General features: G+C 37.4%; 1 protein-coding gene across 1 annotated transcript in view; it reads left to right on the top strand.

Annotated features, from left to right (window-relative positions):
• Positions 1–16747: 16747 nt before the first annotated feature.
• Positions 16748–23062, top strand: part of LOC150085076 (serine/threonine-protein phosphatase 2A 56 kDa regulatory subunit epsilon isoform-like) — a 199613-nt gene continuing 193298 nt past the window's right edge. The window contains exon 1 of the mRNA XM_090376775.1: positions 16748–17672. Within this exon, the coding sequence (XP_090232901.1) occupies positions 17510–17672 (163 nt within the window). The 5' untranslated portion in view covers positions 16748–17509. The remainder of the gene's footprint in view (positions 17673–23062) is intronic.

Raw genomic sequence — 23062 nt, 5'->3', positions numbered from 1 at the left:
TAAGGCCTTGAATGGTTTGAGCAGGCTCAATGCTGATGGGATTCTTCCTCTTGCTCAGATTACAAACCTGAGGGATCATAAATTCAAATTGAGGAAAGACATTTGTAGAATAGATGCACAGAAATTTGCCTTTAGCCAGGTAGTTGATTACTGAAACAAACTTCCATCTGTCGTTGTGGAAGTTGATAGACAATTTAAATAAATTCAAGGAAGAACTGCACAAACCTTTAGAGCAAATGGATGTGTGAAATGGGACTTTTTTTTTTTTTTGGCTGATGCTGTATAAGCTTGCTTTCTTGCATCATATGCCTCTGCTAATGCTAACTCATTCAAGACATGTCTATATCATCTAATGATTAAACTCAGTTATTCAAAGTTGCTCAGGTGCCAAAAGACACTGAATTAAATGAAGAAATTTGAAAAAAGGTTTGCCAAGACCTTAATGATTTCAATAATTCTTTGGAAAACTTATTTTTAAAGGTGTAATAACAGACAGACAAACAAACAAACAGACAGATATGGTACTACTCCATGAAAAGGAGATGTTACCTCTCCAGGGAAGAGGCAGAATTCAAAGTTAACTAAAATCATGGCTTGTATTTACTTTTTGTTTACAGAGATTACAAGAAAATTATTGTCCAATCTTAACTAAACAAAACAGAGCTACAGAGGAGAAGTTTCTACTAAGAATCCCAATGACATTGCATCATGATAATGAAAGCTGTACTCTACACAGCATGCAATCAAAAAATTTGACTTCAAATGGACAAATATGCTTTTTCCTCCCTATAGCCAGACCTGGCCCAACCTGATTTATTTTTATTTGATAAAAAAGCCATTTTCATAGCAAACAATTTTAATTTGATATGGAGATAAAATGTGTAGCAAAAAAGATTGGCTTCAAAAACTAAATTTTATAATGAAGTTTATGAGCTAGAAAAAAACACTATCAGTTTTTTAATGGTATAGCTGATATTTCTGATTAATACACACTAACAAGATTTTAACTTGGTAGTGTGTATTCATAATTCACTAAAGTTTTGTTTCATGTTTCAATCTGTTGTATATTTTTTTATCAACCAAAGGGCATTATTTTTTGAACTTTTCAATTATACAATACGTCTGCAAAAATAAACTATACAAATGATTTTGGGCAATAAATATATAGTTGAGGGGTTTAGTAGTAACATAGAAAAGAGACCTTTATAAACATTGCAGGTGCAACCTCTGTTATTTATTTTCTCTTATTATCAATTACTACCTTTGTTATCCCTCTCCAACTTCTTAATTAATTCTAGGTAATATTTTATTACCTAGTCTATATAGAAATGCCTTACACTATATAAAAAACAAACAAAATTTTAAATTTCTTCCTCTGCTTACCAGGAAGAAATCATCATTACTGCTGCTTAGTAGCAGCAAATAAAACATACATCAAGGTATGAAACTAAAATATACTTATGTAATCTACTGAATCTTAAAGCAACAAGGTAAAGTTTTTGAAAAAAGATAATTTCCTGTTAGCTTACAAATATCAAAAAATAATCCATAAAACTATTATTTATAAATCTTGTACAGTGTGTTTAAAAGAACCTGGGCCAAAAAATGTTTTATTCACAGAAAAAATCTCACCAATACATAATACCCTTGATATTCAAGTTTAAATTAGAAGAAACACAATAGCAAATCAAAAACATGAGGGCAAGAAAAGTGCAAGCGAGATTTTGACATTTAAATTTAAATATTTTATATATATTTATTATTATTATTTTATTTATTTGTTTGTTTTTATACTTTTTTTATTCTTTTTTAACTAGTGTAGTCAAAGCTAGTGGCTTCTTGCGCTATATGATTAATATTAAATTGTGTTACCATGGGTATAAATTCAGGGATTGGTACTAATGCTTCTACTGAACAATAGGGGATGTTAGCTGTCCTGTACGGGAGCACAGGATACAGCGTTCGCGGTGTATTATGTGTGGGTGGGGGATAGCTAGCGCAATGCAGTTATTCGGTTCCTTACAACAGAGGGCATCTCCTCAGTAGAAAATCACCTATGTACGGAAAAGGTGTGTGTACTGTATGTCACACCCACAGAGTAGTAACATAAAAGTAGCATCATATCTTACTTCTCTGTGGTCACACCCACGGGTATATTAATGGACAAATCGTTATCGTGAAGGAAGAACGATGGTGTTGGCACTTTGAACCTTACGTCTTTGTGATAATGACTGTTACCACTGCTTCTCCCTACTACAACGGAAGAAAATTTACGATATTTGGATGATACGCAACAGCTACCAAGACTTTATGAGTAGGGTATAAGAACTCTACTCTACTATAAAAACTCTTGGAGCGAATGGATAGATAAAAGGGAAGGTTTTTTTTTTGGTTCATGCTACATAAGCTTGCTTGCATCATATTTCACTACTAATGCTGACTCGGGTATACAAATAACGAAATTGTAGCGATTTTAGTTTATTTACTTTTGAAAAAGTATACCAACTGGTATAAAAACAAATCTCATTTTCATCTGATGCGTCATACAGGTAAATTTTCTATTTTACTTTGAGTATGTGAAACATGAGGAGGTAGGTGTCCGTGGTACTCATTAATAGGTATTTGCCTAATTTACCGGTTCGTAAACCTCGTTGTGCCCTATTGTACCAAGCCTCATAGTTCTTGTCACTTCGTCAAAGCTTTCCCCTCGAGGCTAACCTGGTACAAACATTATCAATGCATTATCTGTAACGACTGATGCACTACTAACTTGCACTTCACTCAGACGGACATCAGAAGTACTACCACGAAATCAAAACAAACTGTGCCACCTGCATTTTCAGAAACACCGCGTTTAGTAGAAACAATGTTTATTATTATTAGCTATATGGTGCAAGGAAGCCTGAGGCTTATGTTGCACCAGCCAAAAAATCCCGAGTTACCCTAAGAGAGAGAGAGAATCAAAAGAGAATGATATCCAGCTCAGGACCCTGGGGGTGCCAAGCCCATACTCACCAGATGTGAGCCCCCGGGGTTTAATATTTTCAAAATTATTACTAAACAATTGAAGTATTGAAACTCGGTAACTAAACTGCTCGACAAAATAACAGAACAAAAGTTTTTCGTGAATATCTTATTGCGAACAGTGTCGCCGAAGACGAATATCTGATATGCTAGTCATCCTGACATGCAAATTCGAAGTATCCAATGCAAATCGATATGCATCACATGCCACAACTACTACTACTATATCACCTTACTGAGCTCAGGACCCTAGGTGTGCCAAGCCCATACTCACCAGATATGAGCCCCTGGGGTTAAGCCTAGACATTATGATTCATGCCATAAAAACATGGGTTGCGACCACATCACTTATTCGCTGTTTTTTTTTTTTTTTTGTTTTTTGGCTTACTCAGTAGGACAGTCATTTCTCCTGTACAGGCAGTTCTCGCTTTACGAGTTCCCGGGTTTACGAGGTTTTTTTTTTTTTTTTTTTTTCCCCGAGTATCAACAAAATCGAAAATATCAACATTAATTCCAAAAAATGAATGTTAAACATTCATAACTACCGCATTCCATACCACGTGCGTAGCCAATGCATTACAGTGTACCCCGCTCTACGATGTTAATCAGTTCCAGAGACACCATCGTATCGTTAAAATATCGTAATGTGAACCCAATAACACATTGTTTTTTGGTAATTCGTTTCAAGATCTCTGAAGTTGAAATTTTCGCTGTATAACTAAGCTTTATCTTTCTAAAATGTCATTTTTAAGGTCACGAGCGCGAATTTAAGGCCATTTAAAAGATGGTGAGCTCGGTTTGTAAATTTTATTAGTTACCAATTCAAATCATTAAAATGCACTACACTTCCATCGTTATCATATGTTCCGTTATAAGAATCAATTTTGAACGCCTTTGTGATATTTTTCTAAGCACATGTGCTTAAAAAAATATCACAAAGTGTGCTACTGCAACAGGATCTAAATAATTTGGGCAGATGGGCTAATAAGTGGCAACTGAAGTTAACATTGACAAATGCAAAGTACTGCATATGGGTAGAAGTAACCCCAGAGAAACGTACCAATTCTGTGGTACTACACTTAAGGTGGTAGAAAATGAAAAAGCCCTGGGAGTAATTGTGCAGTCAGATATGAAGTTTTCTGAGCAATGCAGACAGGCTGCCAGGGCTGGTCATGGGCTTTTGTCAATGATATATAGGAATTTTGCTAGCAGGGAAAAGGAGGTGATTATCCATCTGTATACGGCAAAAATGGTCAGGCCACGCCTTGAGTACTGCGTACAGGTCTGGAGGCCTCATTTTAGGAAGGATGTAGATTTGCTTGAGCGTGTACAGAGAAGGGCAACAAGATTGGTGAGGGGAATGAAGGGATCCTCTTACCAAGAGAGGCTTAAGTTCTCCAAATTGCAGTGGCTGGAGACTAGGCACCTGCGCGGTGATCTGATTGAGGTGTATAAGGCCTTGAATGGGTTGAGCACGCTGAATTCTGATGGGATCCTTCCACTTGTTCAGATTACGAACCTAAGGGGGCATAAATTCAAATTAGGAAAAGACAGATGTAGAATAGATGTGCGGAAATTTGCCTTTAGCCAGCGGGTGGTTAATTGCTGGAACAAACTTCCATCTGTCGTTGTGGAAGGTGATAGGTTAAATAAATTTAAGGAGGAACTGGACAGACATTTGGAGGGAATGGTGTGATTTTTTTTTGGCTGATGCTGCTTAAGCTCATATACTTGCTTTCTTGCATCACATGCTACTACTACTACATTTCTGGAGGTCACAACAATAAAACAAAAACAATTTGCACTTTCCGGTTTATTGGGCTTTTCTGTTACTGTAAGCATTTATAAACGGGTAGTAAAGTCGATATTATTGCATTTGCGAAAATACCGATACCTGAAATTGTGTGTTTTTTTACATTATTATGGTGAAATGTGTTTCCCCTTTACTGAAATCTTCAAACGTATAAAAAACATAAATAAATTTTCAGAATCTTCTCTTCATTCCTTTTTTTTTAAGTTTTGTAAACTGTCTACTCCACGACAATCATATTAGTTGCAATTTGTGTGTAGCATTAAAAAATGATTATGCATGCAATCCTGAAATTTATAATTGAAAGAGAAGATTATCTTAGAAACAAACGCATCTTGAAACATTTCTGAAGAAGACAACTCCTTGTGCAACAAACCAACGAGTGCCCAGCCAATAATCAGTGATCAACGAGTGTGCATTTAGACGATGATGATGAAGAAAAAATATTCTTTAAAAATTGTAAGTCGTAAATATTTTCCCTATTATTATAATTTGCTTGATTTTACAAGCTACGTTTTCATTTCTTTGGATAAATTAATCATTGTTTAAACATTGACTAATTTCATTGTTGAGAACGTAACCCCTATTTTTAACCTTATGTCTATGGGAAATAAATTCATGCTTTACGGGTTTTCGCTTTAAGAGCGCGCACTAGGAATGAATTAACTCGTAAAGTCGAGAACTAACTGTACTCAGCACGGCAAGTCGTTGTCATTTAGTTAATTCTTTGAGATTTTATTATTATTATCAGCCATATGGTGCAAGGAAGCCTGGGGATTATGCTGCACTAACCAAAAAAAATTCTGATTTACCATGAGTGAGAGTGAGTGAGCCAGAAGTAGAAGGAAATCATCAAGAAAGAGAAGAATAGTGATATCGAGCTCAGGACCATGAGCGTGCCAAGCGATTGACCAACCTATTGGTTGGTTGGTCACTCGAACACTAGTAAGACTTTTGTGGCTTTATTGGATGATTGTTTTCTGCAGCAGCATATTCGGGTAATACTCTTGATCTGGTTATCAGCAGTGATCATTCGTGTATTAAGAATTTGCAGATAAAGAAACCATTAGGTGGCAGTGATCACAGTGTACTGATGTGAGATTTACTTAAAGATATAATTACCAAAAAGGAAGGAGTTGTTTCTTCCGTAAAGGTGACTACAGTGGTCTCAGACAGTTTTTAAATTCTGTACGGTGGGACCAACTGATGATGTTAGCAACAGCAAATCCTAAGTGGGAATTTTCTGCTGGTAACATAATTAGTTATTAAAACGTAACGTTATTATTATTATTATTATTATTATTATTATTATTATTATTATTATTATGAGCTATATGGGGCAAGGAAGCCTGAGGCTTATGCTGCACCAGCCGAAAAAAAAAAAAAAAAAAAAAAAATTTCCCAAGTTACCCTGAGTAAGAGAGAGAGAGAGACAGACAGAAGTAGAAGAGAATCACCAAGAAAGAGAAGAATGATGACATCCAGCTCAGGACCCTGGGTATACCAAAGCCCATACTCACCAGATGTGAGCCCCTGGGGTTAAATTATAATAATAACAGTCACGACGGCATATATTTCAACAGGAATGGGTAATTTCAATGAATTTAAGGAAGGATTATACAAATTATTAGAGGGTATGTGCAGTTGATGTTGTTTTTGTTTTTTTTAACTATTGCTCTACAATATTAATACTATAACGTCCACTACATCACTAGTATATGTTATCTTCTACAAGTCTTTCGCTTTTCCTATGGTTTTTCACTATTTTTGATTGCCATCAGTTTGCCTGTATATTGGAAAACCGGAGCTGCTAAGAGGAAAAACATGTAACTCGCACGAAGGAACACAGAGAGCCCAAAAGTGGGTGAATGAAATGTTTACATTAAAAATAAATAATTTAAAGACTTCAGTGAATATCTACTTTACCGTCATTTGCTGGTGCAGGAAAGAGCATTCCCAAATTCGATTTTCTCTACACAGAACTGCCGATTTTCTCTTCTGTGTAAAAATAATTATGAATCTGCTAAACATCATGAAAACAGTTCTTGAATATAGGTATGTTTGTGATATTGTCATTGAATTTTGTATCTGTAAAGTTAAACTAGATAGAGTACAATTCGAAAAGCCTCAATCATCGAGTTTATTTTATAAACTAGTATTTAAGAATTAATATTTAAATAGAAAATTCGGTAATAAAACCTTTTGTGCAAATGGGCTAAATTTCATTGTAACTCAGGATATTATAAGCAGAATGCCAATTGCTTAACTAGTAGTGTAATGGGAATATGGTTTTATGTGGGTGTTTTTCAACTCTAGATATGAGTGATCCAATCCTCGTTTACTTTTTTAACTAATCCTTGGTTCTTTTGACAGAAAAACTCGACGAAGTAGGGGCCCGAACATGTTCTTTGCCCCCTGGCCGAAAAAGGGTAGTACGGTGTTCAAACAGTAAACCGAATCGTAAGTTCTCTCTTTGGCCTATGGGTTCCAGTTCTCTACGACTTTACGAAATAGCTAGATGACAGTATTAAGTAAGAATTTGTGGAATTTACATATCACCCTTCTGATCGCACTAGTTTCTTTTCAGTGGTTTATTCATTTATTATTCCTTTTTTGTTTATTTATTTAATTTTTTTATTGTATCTAAACATAGTCTTCGCTGGTAACACAATGGTATTGTTACTGTGTTCCCACACCGGGTGGAAAAGGCCTGAGTTCGAATCCTGTCGATGACGCGAGAAACTTTTTCTAGGGTTTTTTTTTTTTTTTTTTTTTTGTCATTCATTGGCCGAGTTAGTCGATCTCAGGGGATGATAGCAATATTTTTCTCCCTGGAGATACCTGAATGTAACCCCAACTCACAAAAGGTGATCAAAAGGAGACATTAGAAATTACAGACCTGTTAGCTGTACAGAGAAATACAGTGGGCTAGTAAATCAGCAAGTCTTATAATGGGGGATTTTAACTTCACAGATATTGACTGGAATTTGTGGCTTGGTCACTCGCACATTAGTAAGACTTTTGTAGATTTATTGGACGATTGTTTTCTGCAGCAGCATGTTCGAGAGGCAAACAGAAAGATTAATACTCTTGATCTGGTTATCAGCGGTGGTCATTCATGTATTAAGAATTTACAGATAAAGGAACTACAGGCGGTAGTAATCACAGTGTATTGATGTGGGCCTTACTTAAAGATATGATTATGATCAAGGGTAAAAGAAGGGGTTTTTGCTTCCGTAAAGGTGAGTACACTGGTCTCAGACAGTTTTTAAATTCTGTACAGTGGGATCAACTGATAATGTTATAAACAGCAAATTCTAAGTGGGAAGCATTCAAGGAATTAATCATGGAAGCTACTAAAAGTTTCATACCTATTAAGAAATATTGTTCAAGGTTTAGGCCTAAATGGTTATCAAATGAACTAATGAGACTCGTGACAGAAGAAAAATGCATGGGATGCATATAAATTATCAGGCGACAGAGAAGCCTATGGCAGATATAAGCTAGTCTCCTATTTCAAAAAAGAATTTTTTTTTTTTTTTTTTGGCACTCCCTGGGAAGCTTAGGCTAACCCCAGGGTCGGCCGGCCAGAGTTCTCTTCCCACTTACCTGGTCCGGCTCCCAGTGCCAGTGACGTTAACTAGCAGTCTGTGGTGTTCCACAGACCCTAGGCTAAGCGGCCAGATGAACAACATAACCCGCACTAAGAAACATGAACATACACTAACATAACATATGCTATCTGGCCTTGACAGTACTGTCTTACTTCACGAGAGATTCAAATGCGCAGTTGTGCGAAAGCACAGGTGCCGCTTGTCAAAAACACACCATGTCACTAATTTTTTGTAGAAATGGAATCCTTTATACCACACTCCACTTTAAAATCTCGTCCTTTATCTAAACCTTGGTTTTCCAATAAATTTTGTAAGGCTGTTCAAGAGAAGAATGTTGCATATCGTAATTGGCTTGTTTCCAATTCTTCAGTTTCATTTTCTGCCTACACCAAAGCCCGCAAGAATTGTAAAGCAGTCATTAATCAGTTCGAACTAGATTTTGAACAGGCTAAGAGTAGAAAATTTGTTTCTTGCTCTAATGGTAGCCGAGTATTCTGGTCTCTTGCCAAAGCTATTGGCTGCAACTTTTGCCCATGTCTGCTCCCACCTCTGTCCAAACCAGATGGTTCTGTTGTCACTTCAGCCAAGGATAAAGCTGACCTACTAGCATCCCATTTTTCTTCCAACTCATGTATTAATGATCTTGGTAAAACACCTCCCACAATTCCTAACATGCTCCATTCAATGCCTCCTGTGATCTTCCGTCAAAAGGATGTCAGAAGAATTTTTGACGAATCTTGATGCTAAGAAATCTCCAGTTCTGATGGTACTTCTCCACTTGTTTCCTGTGCTCCTGAACTTATTCCTGTTTTTGCCGTTTTTTTCAATTTCTTATTCCAAAGGTGTTTTTCCTTCTGCTTGGAAATTTGCTCACATCCAGTCAGTTCCTAAAAAGGGTGACAAGTGCCTTCCATCCAATTATCATCCCATTGCAATTACTTCTGCTCTTTCTAATGTAATGGAGAGATCAATTAAGCGTCAACTCTTAAACTACCCAGAAACCTTCCGTCTGATATACGATCGCCAGTATGGATTCCGTCAGTGTCGATACAATGGTGATATTCTGGCTTATGTTACCCATTTATGGACAAATTCAATGGAAAAGTTCGGTGAAACACAAGCAGTTGCTCTTGACCCCCTGAAGGACTTTCGATCGTGTTTGGCATAAAGGTCTTCTAAAGAGACTTCCATCTTATGGTTTGCCAACTGTTTTTGGTAATTGATTCTCCAGTTTTCTCTCTGATCGCTCATCTGATCACTCGTTAGAAGACAGAGAGCCATCACAGTAGATGGCTCTCTGTCTTCTAACTTCTCCACTAATGCTGGTGTCCCCCAAGGTTCAGTTCTTTCACCCACTCTTTTCTTCTTGTATATTAATGACCTTCTTCCATTGACTGGAAATCTTATCCATAGTTTTGCCGATGATAGCACATTGCATTCCACTTTCCATTTTGAAAAACCTTGCCCTGCTCAATCAGCTTCAATTTTCTTGAATATCCGCTACCAAATCTTTAAATGCCGATCTCCTGGTAATTCTCCAATGGGGAAAGACAACTTAGTTGATTTCAACTAAGTACAACTTAGTTGAAATCAACTCGCAAAAAGGATTCTTCTGCTCCTATGCTTATCTTTGGTGATACTCCGATTTCTAGGAAAAATGATATATCTCTTTTGGGGATTACCTGACTTCTAATCTGTCTTGGCACAAATGCATTACAAATATTGCCTCCTCTGCATCTAAAAAACTTGGTTTTCTCTTTCCCTCTCGGAGTTACTTTCTTCCAAACAGCTGTTCACTCTGTACAAATCGCAAATCCACCCTACCATGGATTATTGTTCCCACATTTGGGGCGGTGCCCCCAAATCCTCTCTCAGGCTTCTTGATTACATTCAGAAGAGGGCAGTTAGGTTAATTAATGACTTCTCTCTAACAGAGTCTCTCTGTTTCATAGACTTACTGTTTCTGCTGCATGCCTTCTCTACAGATACTTCCATGGGCACTGTTCTTCTGAATTAGCTTCTATAATTCCCGCTCTCGCTTTCAAAACAGTCAGATCGCTTGCTGCCACCGGCCAACCTCCATTTACTGTCCAACTTCAAAATCACAGAACCAACTTTTCATCTTCCTCGTTTATTCATTCAACTGTTGTTTTCTGGAATAGCCTTCCTTCACACGCATTTTCTGAAAATTTCAGTCTACAGAAGTTCAAGTCTAATGTCAAGAAATATTTTCTTTCGTCTTCTTAACCTTCAACCCAATCATGGTACTAAGTACTATAGGTTCTAATACCTCTCGTGTTGGGGGTTTCATAAAGAAAAAAAATTAGAAAGGTTGTAGATCATCGTAATTGGTGAAAAACAAAAGAATGATCATACCAATAAAGGTTTCAGATCTGAAAATTGCAACATCTGGAATATACGCATATGCGAGATCTGATCGAGATGTTTAAGGTCTTGAAAGGATTGAATGAACTCAATATTGATGGCCTTCTTCCTCTTGTTAAAATTACACACAGACACATATGAATGATCATAAATTCAAATTCAGAAAAAATGGTTGCAGGAGAGAAATGTGCATCTTTAGACTTCAGCAGGCTGATGGTTGATTGTTGGAATAAATTTCGGTGTTGATGTAGAAGGGTAGTTTCCATAAATTTAAGGAAGAACTAGGCAAATTCCTAAATATTGTTTTAGCGACATCCTTTGCAGCTATATAAAGGGTACAGTTCAATCATGGCAACTCGTTGTGAAGGTATTCATAATATGAGATATAATTAAATTGATGCTAATTCATCTACCTGAGTAAATGATCATTTTATATCTACAAGTATAAATTTATGCAAATTGTACTAACCATTATGTCAGTAAACTCATTCGCAGTCTAAACTATATCCTTGAATCCTTCTTGTTTTTGTACTCAATGAGAAAAAAATCTGCTCAATTGGTTAAATGAAGCGTGATGGCTTGAATGTAAGCATACCTCCAACACAGGGATATTCATTTGTTGTGGTGGACGCAGGGTTTCTCCCATTAGCCTCTATTGTACTTCTTGTGTTGAAGCTTATGCCATAACTGGCAATTTTTATGTAGTGCGTTGGGTATAAGTGTGTATAAGTGTTATGATGTGTTCTGTTGTTGATCGGTGCCTGGCTCTTAGCAGGCAGAAGCAGCAAAACTTGGTAGCTACGTCCCACCTCTCAGTCCCGCCATATGATCTGCTTTCTCCTGGTAGGAAAGTCAAGGGCTTAGCACCGGAGTGTTCCCAAATAAGAATTAAATAAGTGGAAACGGAGGAATATAGCGGAAGAAGTTTGGGAGATGCGGAGGTAAAAAGATAGAATAGAGGTTGTTGTTGTTGTTGTTATTTGGTTTTTAGGAGCATTTGCAACTAAGGCCATATTGCTCCGGGATATGCGGTGGTCATTCTATGACCTTTCCACATCCTCCGTATTTGGTGGTGAAGGGCTCGAACCCCGGTCTAATCAAGAAGGTCTAATCGAACTCGGTAATGTACGCACTGCTGCTCCTTCCCACCTGGCTACGGAGGCGCCCATAGAATAGAAGAGGATCAACAGAGGTACCCTCCAATAATTAGAAGTTAGAAGAAGAAAAGAAAGAAAAAAGTAGAAAGAAGTTAACGAACTTCTCTATCAATGGGAACCTATCCCATGGAAAATCCCATCCTAGCAACTAGGATCAACAAAACTTCTTAATTTATAATTTTCCTATCCCCTTAGCATTCATTGCGTTTTTGTTAGAAGATTAATTGATTCTTGTACAAGTTAGCATTAGCATTGGCATTAGTTGAAGCATATGATGCAAGAAAGCAAGCTTTATAAAGCCTCAGCTAAAAAAAAAAACTTCCCATTTTACCCATCCGGTCACTCCAAATGTTTGTCTACTCTGTGCTGCCACTTTACGAGTTACACCTACCTAATAGCGTGTTGAGCCTCCTTCAAAGCAGCCTGAATTCGTCTAGGCATGGATTGAACAAGATGCTGAAAACGTTGTGCAGGAATGGAGTACCATACAGACATGAATGTGTCCCACAGTTCCTTGAGATTAGATGGAGGTGTAGGCCTGCAGTGAATAGCCCTTTCCAGCTTATCACAAAGATGTTCAATAAGATTGAGATCCGTAGACTGAGCAGGCCGCTGCAGCAAAGAAAATCATTGTCATGTTCTTGGAACCATTCCATAGTGATTCGGGCTTTGTGCACCGCTGCATTATGCTGCTGGAAGTAACCATCTCACTGAGGATAAACTGTCAACATGAACGGATGCACTTGGTCAGCAATGATGTTTAGGTACGATGTGGCATTCAGACGTGAATCTATGGGTATCAATGTACCCAACGTGTGCCAAGAATTCATTCTCCACGCTATAATACTGCCCCCACCACCTTGCACAGTAGTTGTCAGCATGACGGGTCCATGGTTTTATGTTGTTTTCGCCAAATTCTGAGCCTTTCATCAACATGATGCACCAGGAACTTCGACTCGTCAGACCAAACAACTGTTTTCCAATCCTCAAGAGTCCAGTGCTGGTGTTTCTGTGCCCACAGGAGGTGTGCTCTCTTGTTCTTCATTGATAATAAAGGTACGCGATATGGCCATCGTCTGTTGTAGCCCATTCTCGACAAAGTGCGACTAGTGGTCCTTTGGGATATTTTGTTCTGCGCACCAAGGTTGTATTCCTACGTGATGTGCGACATTGTGGTCCGTCTGTTTGCTTCCACAATTCTAGCAATCCTCCTCTGACCTCTCTCTCATCAACAAGCGATTTTGTTCCATAGGAGTGCCGTTGAGAGGATGTTTTCTGTTCGTTGCACAGTTCTTGTGTTGCGTGAAAAGTTCAGGAGAACTGCAGTTTCAGAGATGCTTTGTCCAGCACGTCTTGCACCTACTACCATGCCACGTTCGAAGTCTGTTAGATCACTCCTTTTCCCCATTCTTTTCACGGTTTGTACGCTTAACTGATACTAGAAGGGTTGTTCTGCTGCATTTATAACCACAACTGTGGTCATGTGATTTGAAACGTTGTGGGACAAACCATTTGTGTGCGCAGCAGGGGTGTACTTAATAAAGTGGCAGCACAGAGTGTAGAGTGTGTTTAGTGTCAAACGGCACCAGGGGTTCCCCCATCTCCGCGTAGTATACATTGTGAGTGTGGAACAGAACATTGTCAATGCCAGGGGTTTAAAAGTGTATGGGTTTTGTAAATGTGTAGTGTCGTGTACCGTTTTTCCTCTGGTCATTTAGCCGCTGGGCCCCTAATGGGTTCCAACGTTGTCCACACTCTGCGCCGTGGAGGCAGACCAGATACACCAGTATTATAGTTATTTACTCTGGCAGGTCCTGCTCCTAATTTACTGAGATTTCACTGGCTAGGACCTTAAAAAAAAAAAAACGCTACAGATAGGGGTTAGCCAAAAGGATTACTGATTATGCAACTGATGTTGTTATTAAGTTTTTGGGTGTAGGACTCAGGCAATTTAGAGATGGTTCAGACGCTGGTTATAAGTTAGAGAGCAGGGAGGGAGACTGAAGGCTGGGGGAAGACAGAGATAAGGGGTCCATAGAGAAGATGACCTCCAAATGAGTGGAGCAAGCCCATGCCCCACCAGAGGGGAAAAAGTGATGGCGAGGGGACAGGGGACCAGGGGTAACCTCCCGCCTGCCTGGGTGTTGGAGAAAAAGAACCACGCAAGGGAGCGTGGCAAAGGAAGCTTAATGGCAGCAGCTGAGCTGTGCTTTGGAGTGCCAAACCTGGGACGAAGTTCCCGTTCCATCTTGTCTTCTTTTTCAGCGTCTGGCAAGGCTGTCACACTTGCGACTGTACGTAATGTGTCCTGCCCGATGTACACTTTTCACTACGAATTCGGAGCTTTCAGGTCAGGTCGTCATGTGTGTGGTTATCACTAGACTGTGTCACTAGTACGGGTCTCACCGAGGATTTGTCCCTTTTGTTAAATCAAAATTAGAGATGTATGTTCACTGCAGTCTGACTTGGGTGCGGTTTCAGGGCTTCTGTCCATTTTGTCACTGGGTCAGCAGAGCTGCATAATATCACAATTTGTAAAGAGTCTAAATCAGGAAGGTCCAAAACAGTGTTGTCATTCATGGAACAGAAGTCCCATTTTAATTTATAAAGAGTCTAAATCAGGAAGTTCCAAAACAGTGTTGTCATTCATGGAATAGAGGTCCCATCCCAATAACGATGGAAGTCAATGACAGTCCAGCTTGAAATTGATTCAGCAGAGCTGCATAATATCACAGTTTGTAAAGAGTATAAATCAGGAAGGTCTAAAACAGTGTTGTCGTTCATGGAACAGAGGTGCCAACCCATTAACGATGGTAGTCCTTGACCGTCCAGCTTGAATTTGGGCAAGACGAGTTAATCAGGTGTACGTTCGTTCCAGCGGTAGGGATCATCTTCTTGTGAAGAAATCCTGGCAGTATTGCGAAAAGGCCTTGTACTCTCTGTCGCTGTCCAACAAGTAATGCTCCTGGAGTTTTGGATTGAAGTTAATTCTGGTAATCAGAATGCAGCGAAGGTCCTCATACAAAGGGCAGTCATACATTAGGTGAGACCAACTCTCCAGCTCTCCACAATGGCAGAGGGGATCATCATCACTTCGAAGCCTTGACAGTTTGGCTCTGATGGATCTGTGACCTGTTAGCATGAAAGTTGTGTACAGGCGGGGAGAAAACCATAAAGGAGACTTGGGATATACCTTTTTTGATATGTGGAATAAATTTCCTAGTGATATCTCCTTTAGTAGAGTTAACCCATTTATCTTGCCATATCTGCTGTAAATGGAGGTTAAGGCACTTCTTTTCAGCAATCAAGTTATTAGTGGGATCAGTGGTGTGGTCCATGAACGTAGTAGTAGCAGTGGCATTTGATGCAAGAAAGCAAGTGTATGAGCTTATGCAGCATCAGCCAAAAAAAAAAAAAAAATCACACCATTCCCTCCAAATGCCTGTCCAGTTCCTCCTTAAATTTATTCAACCTATCAACTTCCACAACGACAGATGGAAGTTTGTTCCAGCAATTAACCACCCGCTGGGTAAAGGCAAATTTCCGCACATCTAATCTACATCTGTCTTTTCTTAATTTGAATTTATGCCCCCTTAGGTTCGGAATCTGAACAAGAGGAAGGATCCCATCAGAATTCAGCGTGCTCAACCCACTCAAGGCCTTATATACCTCAATCAGATCACCGCTCAGGTGCGTAGTCTCCAGCCACTGCAATTTGCAGAACTTAAGCCTCTCTTGGTAAGAGGATCCCTTCATTCCCCCTCACCAATCTTGTTACCCTTCTCTGTACACACTCAAGTAAATCTACGTCCTTCCTAAAATGAGGCCTCCAGACCTGTACGCAGTACTCAAGGCGTGGCCTGACCATTTTTGCAGTATACAGAGGGATAATCACCTCCTTTTCCCTGCTAGCAAAATCCCTATATATCATTGACAAAATCCGATGACCTGCTCTGGCAGCCTGGCTGCATTGCTCAGAAAACTTCATATCTGACCGATGTGCCTTTTGATAGTTGGTAAAGGAGCCCGCAAAGTATCACCTCCAGGTCCAAAGGAAGGGCGCCTGCCAGCACCTGAAGGGCATGTGTAGTTCAGCCTTAAATTTATTTAAGCTATCAACTTCCAGAACAACAGATGTAAGTCTGTTTCAGCAATCAACTACTCTCTGGCTAAGTGAAGGAGGTCTGCCCCTTGTAGGCAGATCTCCTTCACTTGTAGAATAAATAATTAATCTTCTAAGAAAAATTCAATAAATGCTGAATCCAAGCATTCTGAAAAACTACAATAGTGTCTGAAAGACACTATGTGCTGTGTGTGTGTACAAAATCCTCTTCTTCAGGAACACAATAGAATATACACTATGTAGAGATATATACCCATTCCATTTAAGTCAAGGTAATGCCATAACCTGACCCAATAAATAAAAGGTTTGAGGGTTAAAACAAAAGTACAATTCATGTCCAAGAGAGAGAGGTCCAAATCCTAGATGAGATCACAACAAGCAGGGTTCTAAACCATGAAGTTTTAAAATGATTCTTGCTTAAATACGAGCTCTGAGAGAATCCAAAATGCAGTGTTCTACAGTTAATGACAGAGTTACCCAGGAAAGGTCTCTTATGTGAAATATCACAGTGATACGAAAAGAAGCATCTTTTGTATTCATACATTTGAATTTTTATATTTATTTCTGTTTTGCATTTTAACTATCGTTAGGATCTACAGCGCCATATTGAAACTAGCGAGTTTTGATTTAAATTCCCTCACCGTTATGAAGAAGAAATGAGGATGTGAAACAAATTGTGATTGGTTAAATTGCATCTTATCTAAACCTGCTTTGGATTAGGGGAACGCCCGTTTGTATGTATGTGCTTGTACGACAACTCACGATTTACCAACAATGTTAAGTATTTAGAGCTATGGCAGCTGATGTGTGGTTCACATATTCAAAAGGATTAAATATCTTGCTTTCGTGTTATAAAATCATGTAAATCAGTTTTCTCCCCCTTTTTTTTCGAAACGATGTTTCCTCTTTTTTATAAGAAGATTTCGACTTGTGAAGTGACCGCTGTTTAAAAGTGTTCGATTATAAAAGAATGTCTGCTTCTAGTAGGAAATATTTTTTAGGTTCCGAATGTTTTTTGTGTAAAGTTCAATTTTACTGTGAATGGTAGGCCTACCTTGGGGAAGTAGATGTGAATGTGAAAACATTAAGTCTAGACGTAACACATTTATCTATATTCCACCCAATCGACGTTTCATCTTTAGATGATAAGAGCTCATAGTGGTTTAAGGATACCACTGTGGTTACATTGATTTCTAATCACATTGGGGATGAAATAAAGGGTCAACTATGGTGGTGGCTATCGTGTGTAATATAGTTATTAACTTCAGGTGATGTTTTATCTTCATCTTTCAAAGTATATGCAGACCAAACCATATCTTTCAAGAAAGGTCCCGCCCTTTTGTATTTTAGTGAAATTGCTTTATTTTCGGTGGGAGTAGCAAGTTTATTGTTAGTCATGTCATCCCATCCGTCACATGCGGTATCTTCGGCAACTTTCGTAGATAAAATAGATCCCTTCAAGAAGGGATCCCTAAAAAGAAAACAGAAGAAATCTCAGGGTTCATCACGTTATAGGTCAGCGAATGATGTCGAGTTGCAACCATTGCCATTATTAAAAGGTAGGTTATCTGCATTTCGCTATTAAATATAATTTATAATTCATTTATGCAATTGTGTGTGTGTACATATATATATATATAATATAAGCAGTTTGTAGTGTTCTTTTTTTTAACCATTGCGGTCTTTCGAGGGTAATTGCTGTGATGCCCTGGGTCTGCAGTTTTTCTTTTTTTTTTAATGATTTGCAGCTAAATTTTGTACTGTACGAAATTGATTGTAGAAGGTATGTTAGGAAGATTCACCTATTTATTTCCTGCACCTTTTTTTTTTTTTTTTTTTTCCACATTTGGAATGCGGCTTTACAGATATTACGGTTTGCTGGGGAAAAAAATGTTAGCATGCGTTGCATTTTCAAATAGAAGTTTCTAGAACATATTTCATATGCTTCAGCGAATGAAAAATGTTCAGTTAATTTTTTATGTTGGCTTGTGCTCACTGGGTAGAGTAGAGAACCGTTGTGCAGATGAGAGAGATATGGAAACAAAAAATTTATTTTCTCTTGGAAAAAAGCATCTCGTTTCAACTAAGTAAATCACTAATTTCCATAAATCAAAAGAAAATTACTAAATACATATTCTAGTGATAAATTCACAGGAGTATTTGGCCTTTATTTAATTACCACCAGATGTATTAATAGATGATAAGAAATTGCCGAAACTTAACTAATCATTCTAGAATTTCATTAATTAAAATATTAGCATTAGTGGCATATGATGTAAGAAAGCAAGCTTATACAGCATCAGCCAGAAAAAGATTCTTCTCATTTCACCTATCCATCATTTGCCCTAAAAGTTTGGCCAGTTCTTCCTTGAATTTATTTAAGCTATCAACTTCCACAATGACAGATGTAATCTGAACAAGTGGAAGAATTCCATCAGCATTGAGCTTGTCAAACCATTCTTTAATATTCTTAAAAGAAAATGCTTAAATATTCTTTAATTCCTGTGACATAGTTAACTTTTCATAGTAATTTATCTAACATTTTTTCCTGATAAAAATATTTGTTATCAAAGGTTGTGATTTTTTTTCCTTCTCATTTATGTGTGTTTAAATCGGTTTTTATGAAAAACCGATTTAAACCTTCAAGTTTTGTAATACCATCACTTTCATCTGTAGAGGTTATAAATCATCAAAGAAGTTAAATTACATTTATTTTGCATAGTTTACCTAATTCTGTATCTTATAGAGAAAGTTAATTTAACTTGGTAAGGGGGGACAGACACTCTCAATAGCCTCACACCACTCTCCATTACCCAAATTATTTCCTCTGGTTCATACTTATTTTTTTTTACAGATGGGGAAGTTGGGAAAGATGAAAATTATACATGCCAATTCAGAACAGATGGGAAAGATAAAATTAGGGATGACCAATTCAGAAGAACTAGCATCTGTAATTTCATCTTTTTCTTTGCAACCAGGTCAAACACAGCATCCTTTCATAGTGTAAGCCCATACTCACTGAAATAGCTTTTTCTTGTCTTTTTTTTTTTTTTTTTTTTTTGCTCCTTTGTCCTCTGAAAGTTTTCCCCAATATATATTTCTTGGAAATTATAGCCAACAGAAATTCAAGCTGAGGTCAATAAATTTATTTTTACTTCCCAACTCATCCATAGTGCTAAAGCACTATAGATTTTAACAAACTCTTTTTTGAGATCACAATTAAAAAATAAAGTAAAATTTAAAAATTGAAGACAAGGTGTTTTAGATCATCCATTCAGTTCAATTCTTAGGCGAATACCTTCTTATTGCCCTTTGTTTCTGTATAAAGGAAAGATCCACTTTGTTTCATATTTATGTTTTTTTATCAGTTGCACCTTGTTGTACTGCCCATCTGCTAGTATTATCAGTTATATACAGCTCATGGTATCGTTATCTCAAATCCTTATCTATTGCAATCTCTCATTTATGTTCCAGTAGCTTCAGGATGTGATAGCAATTTGTAAATTTGAGTTCTTTACCCATTAGGCCTTATTTGTGTTTTTAAATTTTGTTTAAAAAATTTAAATGTTTATTAAAATAATAAATTGTTATTAAATTATATATTAATGTTTTGGTTTATACCTAACACATCAAGGAAAATATTGTTTTATCTTAATGTGTTATACAACACAAGATGATCTATGCACACAGCAACTAGATAACCTGTGTTCCAGATTAAGGGGATTAAAAATTGGTTACTATTTGACTCAATGATTACAGGATGTTAAGTATTTCAACATATTTTAAAAAATATTTGGCCATTTTGTTATTAGTAGGGCCAAATGATGCAAGGAAGCAGCAGACATTTTTTGCATTGGCTAAAAATATAAAAAATAATAATAAAAAAAAAAAAAAAAAACAGAAAATTCATACTATTCTCATTATCACAAGGTCAATTCCAATTTGAAATTAGCCAGACTCACTGTGCCACTTTGGGAGGCTACTTATTCCAGTGTTTGTCAACCCCCACTGCCCATAGGTGATCTTCATGAGATTCAGTCTTCTGTTATTTTGTATTCTATGATGTTATATTTTGTGCACCTTGGTTCTTTTCTCATGAACAAGGAAGAATAGACCTTCCTTATTCATTTTACTCAACTTCTTCAGCACTTTCTACATCACATGTAATCAACTTGTACTCATCATTAATCTGGTTAACCTTCTTTGAACCCTCTCCAGAAGTTCTGTTTTTTTCAAATGCTGGTCTCCAGACCTCGATATAATATTCCAATATGGTACAGCCATTTTATATGGAGGGATAATGACACCCTTGTCCCTACTGGAAAAGGTTCTATAAATGATGGACAGGACACCATGTGCCTTCCTAGCTACACTGTATAGAAAATTTCATGTCACATTAACAATCATAATACCTAAATCTTCATCTTGAAGCACTTTTAGCTCCTCTTCCCCCTATCTTATACATGATTCCAGGATTTCTTATCACAAGATGTATTACTTTGCATTAACCTTTTAGTTGCCATATTTTTGGCAATAACAATTCAAGTCAGTCTACATGGCCTGACTTGAATTGTTATACCCTTGTCAGTATATCATTTAAGAAAATTAGACATAAGAGGGTACCCAACACTGTGCCTTGATGAATTTCATTTGTCTATCCTGAGGGTTGACCATTTATGACAATCCTGTTCTCTGGTTATTTGAGCCAAAGAGATATTTCATTCATTATAGTTTTTTCTTTAGATAAAACCCATTTTCTGGTATTGTGGCTACTGCCTATATTGGTTCCCCACTAGGTTTTTGATACAGTTAGGCAGAAGCCTAACTGTATAGTATATCCTAAATCTGGTTCTTAGTTAGAACCAGATTTAGGATATATTAGTCCCTTTTACTTTTTCAGATATTGTTGGATAAATAGCAGTCACTCAATTTGTTCAGAAACTGTTGCCATATAGTGTATTTCTGGTCCACATATTCCACTCTAGAAGTAGACTGAAGTTCTTCCCCTCTAATTTGTAAACTGCTGCTACTCAGTTTGTTTATATACTATGATTATTATATATATATATATATATTATTTTTTTAAATTCCTCTTATCCAACACTTTGTTCTTGCTCATATTCATTTTGTTGTGGATGATAGAGTGAGCAGATCTGATAATAAATTTATACTGCATCGTTTCAGTTGAAGTTTAAGCAGTGATGTCTACTATAATAGTTATTAATATTTTTAGTATTAGTAACGGCCGCATGGTGCAAGAAAGCCTATGGCTTATGCTGTACCAGCCAAAAAAAAAAAAAAAATCCGAACAAAATAAATAAATAATAATAATTAATAAATAAAAAGGAAATTAAACCTATCATCCTATGCGCTTCCCTTACCCGAAAGTACTATCCAGATGACCTTTGAATTTCCCCAAACTGTCGGCCTCTACCACCCATGAAGGCAACTTATTCCAGTAATTTATAACTCGCTGGCTAAAATAAAACTTCCTGCAGTCCAATCTAAACATTTCCCCCCCGTAACTTGAATTTATGTCCCCTAGTTCTAGCATCATTTATAATCTTGAAAATTTTGTCCTCATTCATTTTACTGATGCCTCTCAGAGCCTTAAACACCTCAATCAAATCTCCTCTAAGGTGTCTAGTTTCCAAACTCTGCAACCCACATATTCGAAGTCTTTCTTCATAAGGACGCCCTTTTGCCGATCTCACCAGCCGAGTTACCCTTCTTTGCACCCTTTCAAGAAGCTCGATGTCTTTCTTTAGGTGCGATCTCCATACTTGAACACAGTATTCCAAGTGTGGTCTAACATAAGCCTTATATGATGGGATTATCACGTCCCTATCTCTACTTGCAAAAGTTCGATAGATCATCGATAGGATACCATGGGCCTTCCTTGCAACCTGTTTACAATGCTCAGAGAATTTCATGTCTGACCGTATCGTAACACCCAAGTCCCTTTCCTCCAGTACTGGGTTTAGTTGAACTCCACCAAGTGAATAAGTTTTTTTGGGATTACTGTTTCCCAGGTGTAATACCTTACACTTTGTTGGATTAAAGCACAGCTGCCATTTTTCTGACCATTCCTGAAGTCTATCTAGGTCTCTCTGAAGAAGCTCAGCTTGACAGTGATCATTAACTACTCTACCAATTTTAACATCATCTGCAAATTTAGACATCACGCTCTCTATCCCTTCATCAATGTCATTTATGAAAATTAAAAACAACAGTGGTCCTAATACTGATCCTTGGGGAACCCCACTTCTTACATCAACCCAATCTGAGGAATAGCCATTTATCACAACCCTCTGCCTCCTGCCCTGAAGCCATCCTTCTATCCATCTAAGAATTTTCCCAGTGATTCCAACCTGTTCCAGCTTAGAAAGCAACCGCTCATGTGGGACTGAGTCAAAAGCTTTGCTGAAATCTAATTTCAGCAATTTGTAGCAATTCTGAGATATGTGAGAGATTCAACTTACTTTACAGAATGCCATAATTATACGAATTCAAACTTAAATAAAAGATTCTTTATAGTGGATTTTCAGGTAATGTTTATTGTCGTAATTTACCTGTGGTGGTTTGCTGGATATTTTTAAGTTTTTAAAAGTGGCCCACAGTTATAAAAAAAAAATGGTTGGGGACTCCTGCTCTGTAGTCTAGAAATATAATCTCTTTGAAATCACTGTTATGGGAACAAATACAAGTGCAGTTAATTGGATGCAGCACTTCTAATTATATCTTGACATGATGCAGGTAATAAATACATTATAACTGACACTACACCTGAGTTATAGTACTTTTGACTTTTCTGTCATTTTAGTTACATGCAGCATGTGGTAGAATGTGTTTTCTGGTCACATGTTCAGGTACAGTTATGTTCATAAGTAGTGCATCACCTTAAACAAGATTTACTGTTATTATTTATTTTCCTTCAGAATAAATATAT

The sequence above is a fragment of the Mastigoproctus giganteus genome, chromosome 6, assembly GCF_048544385.1.
Source record: "Mastigoproctus giganteus isolate SK-2022 chromosome 6, ASM4854438v1, whole genome shotgun sequence".
Lineage (NCBI taxonomy): Eukaryota > Metazoa > Arthropoda > Arachnida > Uropygi > Thelyphonidae > Mastigoproctus > Mastigoproctus giganteus.
The sequence above is the reverse complement of the archived record's forward strand: the minus strand, read 5'-3'. Positions and strand labels throughout refer to the sequence as shown.